The sequence below is a fragment of the Pogonomyrmex barbatus genome, unplaced genomic scaffold, assembly GCF_055798465.1.
Source record: "Pogonomyrmex barbatus isolate J1 unplaced genomic scaffold, ASM5579846v1 scaffold2, whole genome shotgun sequence".
Classification (NCBI taxonomy): domain Eukaryota; kingdom Metazoa; phylum Arthropoda; class Insecta; order Hymenoptera; family Formicidae; genus Pogonomyrmex; species Pogonomyrmex barbatus.
In genome coordinates this window covers 14,168,666-14,185,101 of record NW_028297116.1, presented here as the reverse complement: position 1 = coordinate 14,185,101, position 16,436 = coordinate 14,168,666, and the positions used below count along the sequence as shown (strand labels likewise).

The window sequence follows — 16,436 nt, the reverse complement described above, 5'->3', positions numbered from 1 at the left end:
GGAGAGGACGGGGGGGATAAACGGAGATTAAGCAGGGATGAGAATACTTGAAGTGCGAAGAAAAAGTGGTAGGTGGTAGATGGCAGATGATAGATGATAGATGATAGGTGGTAGATAGTAGGTAATAGGTGATAGGTGGTAGATGGTAGATGATAAGTGACAGATGGTAGATGGTAGATGGTAGGTGGTAGGTAGTTGGTGGTAGATGGTAGGTGGTAGGTGGTGCGCGATGCGCGAGGTGCAGTGCGCGAGACGCGGTGCGCGCGCAATCAATCGGTGAAATTTCACCCTTGGCTCGTGCCGCTGGTCGCGTCGTCGCTCGCTTCGCGGTAACGATACACGGTAGCCGTGTGCGAGTCCAAGAGCCATTAGTTTCCCGGTGCGCGTCATCCGTGCTCCTTGATCGATTATTTTGCCGAAAAATCGTCGTGCCGATTTTCTATCGTATCGCGATTTGCTCTCACTCACACTCGTCGCGCGAGTGTCCTCCTCTCTGTTTCTCCTTTCTCCTTCTCCTCATTCTCATTCTCCTATTCTAATTCCATATCGAGTGCGCATTCGAATATTCTTCCTATATTAATCCCAAGTCGCTTTCTCGGTGACCGCTCCAGCACCGGTTTGTCCTACGCGTATCATGCGGCTTACCCCGGTTTTTTAGCATTGGTTCTAGGACGGAGAAGGAGCATATCGGTGAGTGCAGCGATGCATCGTGCGGCGCTCTTGTCGCAATCGTAATATAAAATCGTAAATTCGTGGATACTACTTGGCGTCGTCTGCTGACGACGTGTAAGAGCCAATGTACCGCGCAATGTACGCTACGAGCGCGTGCGGAACCTTCCTCCGCGGGCTGCGGATCAATAACAGCCGTTGCGGTTATGGTAGCGCGACCAGCTGATTCACCGATATTTAATGTTCTTTACGCGTCGCTGTTATTTATTCATCACTTACACGCCGAAAAATAACGGATTTGCAACTATCTTTTATTTCTCTTTAGATATGTCAACTATTATCCGTAGGTAATATTTTGTTACCTGGTTATTTGGATACCAATCTTTCTAATGTAAACGCGATGGGAATCTCAGTTTTTTTTTTGCTTCAAAATTCTATAATATTTAAGTACAAGTCAAGTACAAGTCAAGTATCTTATGTCTATAATACCAATGTCAACTATACGTTTCGTTTAGATCTTTCTTAACGTTTTGCTTAACACATACACGTACACGATCGTATATATATATATATATATAACATATTGTGTAAAATATCGAAAGATGGACGAAATGATGGATGAAATAATTTTTTGATATAATTTGTCTGTTATATCAACTGACAAAATAAGCTTTAATCATCCTAATGTTGCCGATATTTTAAAATAATGGTCATAGTGCGCATCAACTTGCGCATTTACTCGCATAAAATTCATTTATTATCTCGAATCGTCGATCATATTATTGCTATACATATGCTATATATAGATGCATTTTGTATAATTATTTTCTTTTCCATCGTATATAATGATCGCCTTTGATAGGTATGCTTATTATTTATGCTATAATAGCTATATAGAAAATAAATTAATATTATAATAATAAGAATAGTACTCTTTGCATGTGTCTCGATACAAAATGCAAGTAAAAAATAGCTCTTTTTTTACATTATTTTGAACAGAAATGTTTAGTGAGTTATTCTGTATATATGAATGTTTTCGAGATAGCATCGTAACCAACATCATTTTCACTCATTTGTTTCATATTGTTGATTGTAGATATTTTTGATTTGCGATTAGATTTCGTTAATCGTTCATTAAACCTGATAATTTTGTATATCGACCAATATTATCTGATTTATTGATCGAAATAACGAATCGTAATTGTGCATTATTTGATGCACCATACTGATATTTGATGTACCAAGCACAGGCAAAAATTACATTTAAATAAACCAGAAATTATATCTCTACGCGATACATGTATGTACATATATAAATGTGTGTGTGTGTGTGTGTGTGTGTGTGTGTGTGTGTGTGTGTGTGTGTGTGTTTTATAGTTTATATTCTACATTACATCTATTATAATTATACTAACGAGTACATCGATCGAATATAAACTTTATTAGGTAGGCGACTCCTGTTAAGCTGTCCGCAATTTGCATTCCGATGCGAGTGCGCAACACACACACACACACACACACACATTTATATATGTACATACATGTATCGCGTAGAGATATAATTTCTGGTTTATTTAAATGTAATTTTTGCCTGTGCTTGGTACATCACACACACATACACACACACGCACGCACGCACGCACGCACGCACGCACGCACGCACGCACGCACGCACGCACGCACGCACGCACGCACGCACGCACGCACGCACGCACGCACGCACGCACGCACGCACGCACGCACGCACGCACGCACGCACGCACGCACGCACGCACGCACGCACGCACGCACGCACGCACGCACGCACGCACGCACGCACGCACGCACGCACGCACGCACGCACGCACGCACGCACGCACGCACGCACGCACGCACGCACGCACGCACGCACGCACGCACGCACGCACGCACGCACGCACGCACACGCACACATCTATGAATACATATATCGTATTTGATACGGGAAGTCATTAAAAGATCTTTTTTAAACGGTTGCATCTTGCATCTCTCAAACGCGCGCGAATAAGCGCAGAGTCCGCGTATATAAATTCCAGCAAAATGCAATATTTCGTTTCCGTTTGCAAATGTTTTTATATAAATATAAGATTATATCTTGAGTGTAAATATCACGCATTTGTCTCAGTTTGAGATTGAAGATTATATGTATATTTATATATTATATGTACTACTCTTCTCTCTCTTTCCGCATATCACGTTTTTCAATTTTTGGCGTTTACTTTATGTCAATCTTTATGTCAATTTTTTACATTTACTTTATGTCAATCTTTATGTCAAAGAGAGAACGGCGTATTTAGAGTCTCAATATCGGTATGTAATGGTCATTTTAAAGAAAAATGTTCTAAAAAGAGAAATTTTTCAAGGATTTCTCTTTTTTATTTTGAATTTATATTTTGCCTAATATGTTCTTATCTAACCTGGGAGTCTGCGTGTATTTCAAATTGGGTGTATTCAAACGATGAAAAAATGTGTAGATATATTCGTTTGACGTTTAGGCAGCTAAATAATAATGAAGCATGCGTGTGTACGTCGAGTAAATTGATAAACATGACGTGTAATCGTGTATTCCTTTTTTTATAAGCTAGATATTTGGGTAAATCAACGTAGACAATTTTCTTTCCTTATCGCTCATGCACTATTCATCTGCATCTTTGTTTACAAAATTTTCCGCAATTTCCATGTTTCGTGAAAAATTCTTACGAATATACAATAGGGATAAATACAATCTGGTTTGTTTGCCATCTTTGCGGAAACATTTTAATCGCGCTTTTATAAAATTATCTTGATGATGGAGTCGATTTATCGGTGGAAAATCACGATGTGGCTAATACGAGTCTGTTGTTGAATAGAAATTAGATGGCAAATGATTTCTTTGAAGGAAAATATCCTCTTAAATACTAGTTCCGATGATAATTATTCTGTTTATCTCATGAAATATTAATATTTTATGTGGAAATTCATATGTCATTTTTCTAAATTTGTACGGTTTAAAAAATTTCACAATTGTACGATTTACATGCAACATGTCGGTATCATGTATTTAATTCGTCTTTTAATTACACGGGATTTTTCCGATACATTAAACGTAACGTGTCATGTTGTTTTTTTTGTCACACTAAATTCTGACAAACGTGTATGTCGATACATGACGTTTCAACTGTTCTTTTTATATACATATATTATTTTTACAATTATCATTACAGTTTGAGTAATCGTTTATATTGAGAATCGGGAATGATGGTAGCAAAATATATTAATTGTGCGCGCATGTGTGCGTGTGTACGTGCGTGTGATGAACAAAGGACAGTTCGCGTGTAGCGCGAGCTCAGTTTCATCATTTTCTAACGAATAGCACGTACGTAAAGATAAGATATATTGAATGCTATTACGCTTATCTTTAGACAGTTTCAAGTACTGAATCTACACCTCCTTCGTATCGGAGATGTAATTTTGTGGTACAAAACTCTTTTACATATGATACGATTCGATTATCGTATAAAAAAATAACATCTAGTGAGAATATAATAAAGAAAATAATAATAGAGATAACTTACTCTATACTTAAATGTTATTATTTCGTAGAAAGCAATTTGTAATCCATTCTTATATATACGACAATTATAGAATTTTATCGTTCAATCGTTCAATCATATTTCAAACGAAAAGGAAAAGTAATCTCAGTTTTACGTGCCAAATAATAGCAAAGGCTTGCGTAATATATATTGTATATATTTATCAATTATTAATTAATTAAAAACGTAGAATAAAGCGATGAATATATATATATATATAGACGAGAGAAGAAAAATGCTCTTTCTTATCTATACAACTCTGCGAGTCGTGTGATAAGCTTTCACGCATGGGAGTTATGTAGTCGTAGCGTTCGCCACGCTGTCAGATTGGAAAACGTTCTAAAGATTGCACATCTCTCGTACTCGCTTTATTCAATGTTTAAATTATCACGTTTAAATGATCGTTTCGACTAGAATACGAGTAGTCGGTTTTTAGAGTTGTAAGAGAAAGGCACACGAACCCTTTGACCCTTTAGTTCGACATAAGACTCTCGTAACTTTTTATTTGACTCTCGTTTTCATTGTCATTTTTCATTGTCGTTATCGTTCCAATTACCTCGAGTGTCGTCTTACGCGATTCGTAATTATTTCAACGCAAAATCATATCAACCGACGAAAAGAAAAGTTGACAGACCGAAGAATGTTTAATTGTTTAACAGTTAATTGAAAACGTAAAAAAGGTGTTTTTCTGGGTAATCGGCGTGCAAAATAGTCTCAGAGTACGAGTCCCCAGCATGTTGCGACGCTTAAGATTAAAGACGCACGCACGACAACGTCACGACGAAACGCGTTCGAAGCCAATGGTCATATGTATCAACGAGAACGGGTACCAGCTATCAGTATTAGCCCGGTCATCTTTCTGTGCGCGCGCGACCCGCGCAATCGGCATTACGCGCGGTAAGACGAGGCGAGGCGAGGCGAGGCGAGGCGAGGCGAGGCGAGGCGAGGGGAGACGAGACGAGACGAGACGAGACGAGACGAGACGATCTCTTTGCAGCCGAGAAATACTTTGATATCTGTGCGCGGAAAACGAAGCGTATAGGTGAAAGACACTATTTCGCGGATCACAATGACGGATTGTTGAATCGAGGATCGTTTTTCTCCAGCATCGCTAATCGCGACGGCATTACTTTCATTTCTTCTGATGCGAAAAGAGGGAAAGATATATTAAAAATTCGCGCTACGTATCAATCAAGAACAGATGTGCTCAATCGCATATTCGTTCGCGCATTTGTCGGTACTCTCGCTCGTGGGTGATTGAATCATCGGATTCGTTACCGTCATCGTCATCGGTACGTTTCTCTCTCGCTTTTGACGCGTCTCTATCTCCATTTCTCTTTGACGATGAGATTTCGCGGAAGCTGGAGATTTCGCCGCCTCGTGAACGCGGATGCTCGACCTCGTGCAAAGGCTAAACGGTAGCGCGCGCGCGCGTGCAAGCCGCGCGCGCAAGCCGCGCGATCTCCCGATATTAATTCGATGTTAGAGAACAATTCGTTTCTTTCGAGCTTTCGAGCTGATGGACGACGTGTCTCGACGTGCCTCGACGTGCCGCTTCGCTAAATGCGAATGGAGCAGCCTGGATAACGCAAAGTAACCGATTGTACCGTCCATTATGGTTCGTCAACTCTCTCTTTCTCTCTCTCTCTCTCTCTCTCTCTCTCTCTCTCTCTCTCTCTCTCTACTATTCGTTTATTTCATATCTTTACCATCGAATATATCGTTACCACGGCGATACGTGACATAATGGTGCATCTATCATGTGTCTTCTATACACTGAAACCGATGAACCTTCATCTGAAAATGGAAACCTTAATCATATAGGAAATAAGCAATGTTTCGACAATCAAGGGTTATCGCGAATGTGAACAATTCGTCAAATCGTCGATCAAGTTTCCAAAGTATTTCGGTTAATTATAATTCTTAATTATAATTCTTTATATAAAATATGAGGATCTTAAATCCTTTGCGTTTACCTGCAAGTTGAGAGGAATAGTACGTTGTATGTGATTGATACTTTTCTTACGATTGTTTATGGCTGCTTTATGATTATCACGTTATTCATTCCATATCATAAAGACGGACTCGCGAGACATATTGTAAGATAGAATAGACAATATAATACGAAAATGCGATAGTTAGTAAATTGTGCGTCCACGTCAATATTTCAATGTTTCATTTAACACGCGTGAAATGAATAAAAAGATTTTATTATAAGCGTAAACGTACGCTTAAAATGATTTGCGAAGTGTTTCGATTCAATAATTACTAATTAACAATAGCACGTTATTGCACGCGCCATTTCTTTCCGCGCATCTTTCTATCTCTCTCGTCGCGCTATAATGTAAACTTCTCTGTATCCTCTGTACTCCCGTCACAAATCCGCCGTTCCATTACAATCCGCCATTGCCTCTCAGTTGAGGAAGTTGATTTTTTTCATATCTGTGACATCGAAATGATAGTTATAAGATATACATTTTGTATCTTATACGTAACACGTTATCTTATTTTTCAAAAATCCTGATATAGAACCGCATGGAGATGATCGCGAGTATCGTTATTAATATTTGTAGAAACGCTAGGATGCTTTGCATGAATGAGCACGCATTATCACGACACATGACTCCAAGTTCGTTCTCCTTCAATACCGATAACGATTAACCAAGATCCACTTTCTCAGTCAAATGTTGGAACGAATGTTATTTCGTCGACGTTGATCGATCGAAACTCTCTCGAAACGCAAGCGCCATATTTTTTAGTGCCATGCTTCTATCGTGGCACGTGCCTCAACGACAAGTCAGTTAAAAATTGCTCGTTAATCGACGGCAATACAAATCTATGCATTACACATCTTTGATACATCTACCATTTAATATATAATGTGTATCTTTGCGAGTATACGACATTTCGATCGAATTACAATAATTTTGCAACTATGACAAGTAACTAAATGATTTGTAATAAATGAAATGTACTAACTGTACGTACGCTTTGCGGATGATATGTCAAGAAATCGTAATTGCGAAATCTCGTTATAGCACTAATGAAAAACGATATAAACGTTAATACGAAAAAAACGCCTTGTTGGCGTTGAATTTGGACCAACGTACCCCAATTTACTCGTTCACGGGCACGAAGCCAGAATTGCGCAAAAGTTTGTCGGCCAGAGGCACCTATTTCTTCGTCTCTATATTCTACGATTGAGCGATAGAATCGGCAAATGTATAAACATTTTTTCTTGGAGATTTAAAAAATTTTTCAAATTGAGAAATACGCGGTTTAATCAGACGCTCGCAATGGTCTCACGCCAATGCGTTCAATAAATCGTACCGCGCGGCACATTGTATAATACGTAATCAGACATCAATTTTATCAAATTCCCCTTTTTCTTTCCGCCTTTTGATCCAATGCAAATACGATTACTCTGTCTTCTCATTCCCTGAAAAATACGCTTTACTTTAGAATTCCTCTTGCGTTTTCGAATCATCGTTATTTTTCAAATGTGTATACAATTTATTTCTTAGATCTATTTAATCGACATACTATTTACATGTAGATTAATGTTTAATGTTTAATGAAACGTGATTATTTTATCTCTATATTTGGTGATATTTTACGTTATCAGAATGTATCATATCTCTTGTACGCGCGCGCGCGCGCGCGCGCGTGTGTGTGTGTGTGCGTGTGCGTGTGTGTGTGCGCGTGCGTACGTGCGCGCACGTGTGTCTGTCAAAAACGTGTGCAACATAATTTATTTTTAGCACTTTTGATCACTTTTCGCATCTGCCGTAAATTTTTATATTTCGATAGTATTTTCATGCAGCATACGGTATTCACATTCGCGTGGTAAGGTTCCACGCAAAAACTTAAATGGCCGTCTTCCTCTGAGTTAAGTAATCCGACAAGATCTAGGTCAACGTTAAATCTACGATTAGTTTTGACAAACGCAAAAGAGAATGAAGAAACTGAGTGCCAGAGTGCACAAGTTGTAATGTATTTAATTGACTTCTTAACGTTAAATTGGCCTGCAATATGTATGTAAATTTGTCAAGAAGCATAAAGCGTAACGTGGTAGAGACAAAAGTTAAAAAATAATTTTGAAGTTGATGGTGTAAACTTAATTCTATAATCAATTTAATTTTATAAAACTTTTTCGACACATACATATTTCCCTTGATGTATGATATATGCAATTTTACAATGAGATGAGTATTTGACGAACTCGTGATTTCTTTTAATGAAGAAGAAACTTTAAATGAAACTTTAGAGAAATATTTTTTTTTGATAAAGGTAAATTAGAAATACAATCGAAACTACCGTAGAGATTGAGATTTTTCAACAATCTGATTAAAAGACGGAACAAGTTTAATTAGCGTTGGGTATACCTCACTTGACATTGAAGAAGCAAGCAGTTGAGCAGCGAAAGATAAATCGAAGATCTCTGTGCGCATCGCGCAAAGATTGAATCTTTTTATTTTACGTGTTGTGATGCGATGCGGCACAGCGCGACAAGAGATCATGTACATCGTGTTGCATCGCGTCGCGTCGCATCGCGTCACGTCACGTAGCGTCAAGGGTCGACACTGACCCTTTAACGACCGAACGTACGACTGAAATTTTTGCTTATACCTATGACGAAATAACTTTGAAAACGCACTTCAACTGCCGTGAGAAAACTGAAAAGAAAAAGAAGAAGAAGAAGGAAAGATAGTGGATCGCACGATACACGCGTGATCACCGTGGTCACCGTTAAATCCTTAAATTGATAGCAACTCATACACAATGAGCTTCATTTATAATCGCTGACTCTAACTCGAGCTACTTCGGCTGGTTACGAAATGTCAGAAGCGAGTCACACTCCGTCGAGTGTCTTTGCCAAACATCGAACTTGGAACATCTAATAATGCTCGAGAATGTTGCTTTAGCGAGTAAATATAGCCAAGCGAGGCATTTTTTTCTTCGCAATTGCGCGCGTCACTTTGATCGTATTATTACCGCGTGTTTAATTAACGACAGGATATATTGTCCGATTCGATTTAAACGATAAGAAAATAAAATGTAACGAGCTGATATCACTTGGCAATAATTTGCGTTTTCAGGAAACCTACTCGCGCTTCTGAGACGCGATACTTTTTATGGATTCAAACGTGATGGAAATGTATAGACTACCGTTTCAGAATTACTGTAATCTTGGTACACGAAATTTAATTACGTGTATTTGTACAACATTGTCCCTCTCACTCGATACATTTACATTTTTTTTTCCCTATTCTCTTAGTTAGTTCTCCCCTATTTAGTTATCCACCCGTCTTACCTGTCATCTTTGGATGCGATGGATGCAATGAATGTGAACGAATCGTTGAGATGGCTGACTTTTTTGTCGTAGAATACAACGCGAGAACCGAAGCAGTACGTTTCGCCGCATGGGTGCCTGGGTTGACGAACGTTTCGCGGAGGAGGAGGTGGTCCCAAGTAATCAAAGTGCTACTTGGACTTGGAGAATCCGGGGCCGCGATTGCAATGGTGGTGGACCCATGCATGGTCGACCGGGTGCTGACTATCAATCGCCAGACAACTTTACATCAACCTGGTCGCCAGCATCCCTATTACCGTTGCGCCGTCAGTTCACTAGGCAGCTCTACGAGTGGCCTTGTTTACCATTATTTAAATCAAGGACGAAACTAGACCTTTATTGAATCGATCGTTCCAAAAAGATTTGAGGAAAAGAGTCGCCCAAATTTCCTTACGAATCCTTTCGAATAGATTTCTTTTTCTTTTCTTGGTTCATCGTGCGTGCGAGCGAGCGAGCGAGCGTGTGCGTGTGTGTGTGTGTGTGTGTGTGTGTGTGTGTGTGTGTGTGTGTGTGTGTGCGCGCGTGCGTGTGCGCGTGTGTGTGCGTGTGCGTGCGTGCGTGTGTGTGTGTGTGTGTGTGTGTGTGTGTGTGTGTGTGTGGTGATTGTCCATATGTGGCTGTGTATGCGTATTGGTGCGGGCGTAGTGTCGCGGAAAGAAAAATTGGATCGGCCGGAAGTATTTTAATATCTCCAAAAGTGAATCCCGAAAGTGAATAAGTATCTCCCATATTTTTCGTGTTTCTTCAATATGGCCGAGTGGACCAAGTTTAACAATGGAGACAAATCGAGTCAATTTGACGAACGAACGAATAACGATACGACCGTGAGGCAGTCGTATATCGAAACGAGCGACGATGAGATTAATAACCAAGATTCATGCGTGATAAGTGACCGAACCGATTTCGATTGCGATCATAATCGTCGTGAGGAGACGATCACGGATTCGAGTTTGTTTCGGGAATCGGAGCGCGTCGATAACTTCCGAAACAACTCGGGACCACAGGAAAATGCGCGAAAGGAAGAAGAAGTAAGATTCGTGGAGAACGAGCCGGAAGAACGAACGGAGGAAACGGGCTCAAGGATACGTCGAGAAGCTCGACAAGAGCTGAGAGATGCTTCTCAAAACTTGCAGAGTTCACCAAAGAGACCCAACAGCCTCTACAAAGAGGATCCGGTATCTAGTCCGCAAAAGTTGAAGAACGTTTTCAACGAAAGAGGTACAATTTTCAGTTCGCCTAATACCAGGATCCTGTCACCCAAGAGTCACTCGTCGACCGAGAAGAGTACCGAAAAACTCGTCAACGGCAAGTCACCCAAAGAGGACAAGCAACAGCATCACGTGCAATTCAACAAGGAGTCTCAGAAGCAGCAGCTACGTCAAGCAGCTGAAGAAAGACCACATCCGAGTCCGTCAATTTCTACGTCTACTACGAGCAGTTCCGAAGATAATTCCAGCTTGGGACAGTTTTGCGAAGCGAGGCCACCCGACGGAGGTTGGGGCTGGGTCGTCGTAGCGGCCTCCTTCATGGTAAACTTGATCGCGGATGGTATTACTTTCTCCTTTGGCGTAATATATGTTGAGTTCCTTAATTATTTTGGCGAGGGCAAGTCCAAAACGGCGTGGATCGGCAGCCTCTTTATGGCGATGCCATTGCTATCGGGGCCGGTGGCAAGTTTTTTAACCGACCGATACGGATGTCGAAAAGTATCGGTAGCTGGTAGCATTCTGGCGACGGCTGGTTTCGTCGTGAGTTCCTACGCGAATTCTATGGAGGTACTCATCTTTACGTTCGGCATCGTAGCAGGTTTCGGTTTATCCTTGTGCTTCGTCGCGGCGGTGGTAATCGTGGCGTACTACTTTGACAAAAAGAGATCTTTCGCCACCGGTCTGTCGGTATGCGGCAGCGGAATCGGGACTTTTATTTTTGCGCCCGTCACGCAATATCTTCTGGCGGAGTACGGCTGGAGAGGAACCACGTTGATTCTGGCAGGATTGTTTTCGAATCTCGCCGTATGCGGCTGTTTGATGCGGGATCTCGAATGGACTACCACTAGAGCAAAAGCGAAAACCCAAGAAAGGAGAAAGAACCGAGAAAAAAAGAGATCTAAAATGCAGAGCTCCAGCGCAGATTCCTTCTCCGCCACTAGCTCTGCGAACACGAATACGCAAACGCCTCATGGTGATTCCAAGAGAGGTTTCGCGTCGGCTAATGCGATGATTATCGAGAATCTTCGGCCGCAGGATGGTGGAGACGAGGAGAGTGGTGAAAAGCTGTTCTCTAGTCTAGTGAATCTGCCTACGTTCGTCAAGAACGGAGAAAGAGTACCTCTGGAAGTGTTGGAACTACTCAGTACGAACAAAACCGTTTACAACGTCCTCCTGCAAAACTATCCGAGTCTCCTAATATCGTCGAGGAGTTTTAGCGATTCCGGTGCGCTGCACGATCAATTGAGTACACCCTCGGCTCGATTTATATCTACACCGAGCCCATTAGCCGAATTGCGAATTGAGGGAAAGGAAAGTTGCAAGAGCAACGGCGAGCGAATTTTGCGCAGCGAACAGCAACAGCAACAGCAACAGCAACAGCAACAGCAACAGCATCAGCATCAATCGGTAGAACCGACATACTTATGGTGGTTGAAAAAAATTGATTCCGATACTCCGTTGAGGCGATCTAGCACATTGGAACAACCAAGAAGACTGCCCACTGCCTATTTGAAGGATATCAGAATGCATAGGCATAGTTTAACATACAGAGGCGCCATGCTCAACATCAATCGATATCGCTTGAGAGCGTCGAGTTGTCCGGACATCTATCGAAATTCAATGACTACGATCGCTAAAACGAAGCTCGTCTGGTACGCTGGGTTCTGGGAATTTTGGGATTTGATTGTCGACATGCTAGATTTCTCGTACTTTGCCGATCCGAGGTTCCTGCTGTTCGCAGTCAGTAACTTTCTCTTGCACACGTGGTACGATGTGCCTTATGTCTATCTGACGGACAACGCGATCGAAGTTGGATTCAGCGAGACAGATGCGTCCATTCTGATCTCGGTGATCGGGATTGCGAACATGAGTGGTGAGGTGAGTGGCAGCGGCTGGATTTTGCTAGATGAACGCGAGCGCCCATGGATCTTGTCCCAATCGTAGATCACAAATAGAGATCAAAGTGAATCTTTTTTGCAGATTTTTCTGGGTTGGGCCGGCGATAGAGCGTGGGTGAACGCGTCTATCGTCTACGCGGTATGCATGGCGCTCTGCGGTACCGTTACTGCTCTTATACCGATAGTCGTCAACGATTATTATACTCTATGTGCAATCTCTGGTGCCTTTGGATTATTCATCGCAGCAAATTACAGTCTCACCAGCATCATCCTTGTCGAGCTCATCACCTTAGAGAGGTTCACGAACGCTTATGGCCTTCTGTTACTCGTTCAAGGAATCGCCAATCTCATGGGCCCTCCGTTAGCTGGTAAACTCTCTCGAGCGCGAAACTTTATTACAAAATATTATTTTTATTATTTCACAAGCGTAAAGCAAATTAGCGTAAAGCAATTATAAATGATAAATGATATGATGATGATCGTGAAAAATAAATAGATTATCCTGAATAACGAAATGTGTGATTATAAATGAAAATAATTTGCGCTAAACAAATTCTAAAGCTAAATGGTTTCCTTTTCAGGCTGGTTATACGATATCACGGGCACGTATGATCTGTCCTTCTACCTGGCGGGATTGTTCATTGCGTTAAGCGGCGCATTGTTACTAGTGATGCCTTTGATTAGTTTGTATCGAAAGTGTCGAAACGAATCTGGGGGAATATCCGTCGACAAGGATTTCAATGCGATAAACAATGTGTAAATATGATGATATTTATTGAACAAGCCAGAGATGAACGAGCATCGTCGGATATTTCATCGCAATAGGAAATCGGAATATCCATCCGCGATATCAAGGGATATCGAAGGAATCGCAACACAGTTTGAAAAAAATTGCCATAGGCTCCTTAATTTCGTGCTAATGTCATTTTACATGTGACATGCTACACGTGAGTCGCACGAGCCGGCTGTGGTGTATTATATAGTTATAATTATAGTTTGTCGAAATGCGGATTTATCGACTTTCCGTAACGACTAATGTCAGCGACTCGAGAAATGTTAATTAAAAAAAAAATGCGTGGCAAATCGCATCAGTAAAATTTCGGATTTGCCGAATCATCATCACCAATTGATGCTTTATCTTCGCAACCTTTGTAAAAATTATCAGATTGTTTGTGATCTTGTGATCTTGTTATATAATAGAAATTATTTCGTGTAAACTTTTTTTAAATATTTTATTTTAATATTAATAATACATAGGCCAGTGCGTGCGTGCGTGCGTGCGTGCGTGCGTGCGTGCGTGCGTGCGTGCGTGCGTGCGTGCGTGCGTGCGTGCGTGCGTGCGTGCGTGCGTGCGTGCGTGCGTGCGTGCGTGCGTGCGTGCGTGCGTGCGTGCGTGCGTGCGTGTGTGTGTGTGTGTGTGTGTGTGTGCGTGCGTGCATACGCATATGCGCGTACATGCATACAAATTAGGATATGCTTGCGATAATATAAGTCAAAAGGCCTGCGAAAGGCCTTTTCGTTACGAGCTATGCGTTGCTGTCAGTAATCGTATTTTATTCGAACGAATATACGTATATTCTTGGTACGGCAATTAAATATATAATTTCGAATCTCAGGATATTATTGGCGATTGACAGGCATATATATATATCTACACACACACGCACGCACGCACGCGCGCACACACACACACACACACACACACACACACACGTGTGTACATGTTCGAAATCGGCACATCTGGTGTCCTCATTTGCGTATACAGACAAACGAGCTCTATGCATGCTTGTAGTCGCTATTCCTTCGTCGAGTGAGTTTTGAAGTTAGATTATGTACAGCTGACAATTGACAAGTTATCCCCTCTCCCCTGGATAACGCAAAAGATATTGTAAATTAATCACAACGTCACATAGCCTCCCTCCCTTCTTTAAACTTTTACAATCGTCATCGCGCAACGCGCATCTTTCACGTAAGAGTTTTCCGAGTCGCTTTCGCGGATTTGAACTATAATTTGTCTACATTATTAAATTTTAAACCGATTCAAATTAATTTCACTCGTATTCAATTATAAATATCTTTCAGTTGGACAAAAATATCGGCATGTTTATTATTCTAATAAGTTCCACTTACAAAACAGCTGATGTGATGCGGAAGATGTAACTAAACCAAAGATGTAACAGATGTACAATAACAAACAAAACATCTTTTTCTCTCCTTTAGAGCGCGATGCACGTATGTTTGAAAACATGTCTATAAAATAGGCATGTTAGTATAGCTTTTCTGTGATGATAAACTTGCCTCTCTTTATCAATTTCGCAAACTACAGATAGATATTACTACCTCCGTTATCGTAACACGTGTACACTAGTTTTTTTAATTGTTAAGTGATCTTCGTTTACTACTCTCTCACACACAATTGTTACTCGACTTTCCTTTTATATTCGAAAGAAAAAAGTACATGACCATCGCAGAGATTGTATCGTATGTACAATAACGAACAAAACGAACGGGCAGTTGTAAACACGCGTTAACATGTGTGTAACCGTAACGTAATGTTAACGTGAACGGAAATTGACGGATCGGTCTCTAAAATGAACGAAAGGTCTTTATTCATTCTCGAGAGAGTTGTAAGTAAAATATATAATGGTAAAACGGAAATTTTGCTATGCATTGCGATGAATTGCGGAATCAATGTGCAATGTGAAACGAAATAGAGATTCTTTAAAAAACTAGTCAAAATCGCGCTGCGGTATTTTAGGTATATTTTCGAGATTTCACGGAAAAATTTTATATTCCAAAAAATATTTCTTATAGTCGTAGAAATATACGTACGTATAACATCACGAGGCCTTTATACGAGACAAAACACGAAAGATATCTACCGCTTTGATAGATATTAAGAATTAGATCGTTTAAGCGGTTAGGTTTAGTAACGATCGTATAACAAGTTTCGAATATTCTTTGTTAAGGTTAAAGTGCCGAACTCTGATTCTGCGTGTACAATTTGGTAACCGAAAGTATGTATAACCGCAAACCGATCGGAATTTTGAATTCCGACTAAACGTATTTCCAATTAGATACGAATCGATTGTTGTCTTGTAATCGTGTCCGGTGCCAAGTCCAAATTACGAGAATGCAATAATTTGTTTCACAGCATATATGCTCGTATTATATATCGCATGCGGGCATACGCAGCCTTACATGGCATCTACGAAACGTATATAAAGCAATATTTTAATATAAAAAAGAAAAATTGTGTATTTCATATATTTACGATATACGAGTCGCCAGCTTGATGAGAGGTGACTTTCAACAGTAGTATTAAGCGATAGCTTTTAAGACGAGGAACGGGACGCAAATAATCTGTGAAAGGGTAAACGAGAACTTTTAATAGAATATCGAAAATAGAAAAGAAAATTCCAGAGAGGAGAGTAATTCCTTCCAATAAAAGAAAGCAAAACAAAATATTAGAAAAGAAAGAGAATATATGTAGAAAGGAAGAAGCAAAAGGTGAACGGGCGTTTCAAGTGATGAGAACTAGCATTTCTCTTGTATTATATGAGAATGTCAAGTCCTATAAAATTTCGGCATTCTACAAAATATCCAAGTCTTGAAAATTTTATCATTCGTCAACTGTATTTCCAAAAGTCCTAATCGTTAATTAGGTCATTGCGACCTCGATCTAGCGTATCTCTAATGCATCCAGTACCTTACGTAT

The 16,436-nt window shown here is 40.6% G+C and overlaps 1 protein-coding gene across 3 annotated transcripts; it reads left to right on the top strand.

Moving 5' to 3' along the window:
* The first annotated feature begins 257 nt into the window (after positions 1 to 257).
* Positions 258 to 16,318, top strand: LOC105428686 (monocarboxylate transporter 9). Of its 3 annotated transcripts, none has more exons than XM_089076688.1 (4): positions 258 to 690; positions 9,646 to 12,698; positions 12,801 to 13,086; positions 13,300 to 16,318. In XM_089076688.1, exons 2-4 carry the CDS (start codon positions 10,362 to 10,364, stop codon positions 13,476 to 13,478), a joined length of 2,802 nt encoding a protein of 933 aa, XP_088932814.1. In that variant the 5' UTR covers positions 258 to 690; positions 9,646 to 10,361; the 3' UTR covers positions 13,479 to 16,318. The 3 variants fall into 3 exon arrangements, with proteins under 3 accessions (XP_088932814.1, XP_088932816.1, XP_088932815.1); XM_089076690.1 differs by lacking the exon at positions 258 to 690 and adding an exon at positions 4,799 to 5,852; XM_089076689.1 differs by lacking the exon at positions 258 to 690 and adding an exon at positions 4,799 to 5,877.
* The last annotated feature ends 118 nt before the right edge of the window (positions 16,319 to 16,436 follow it).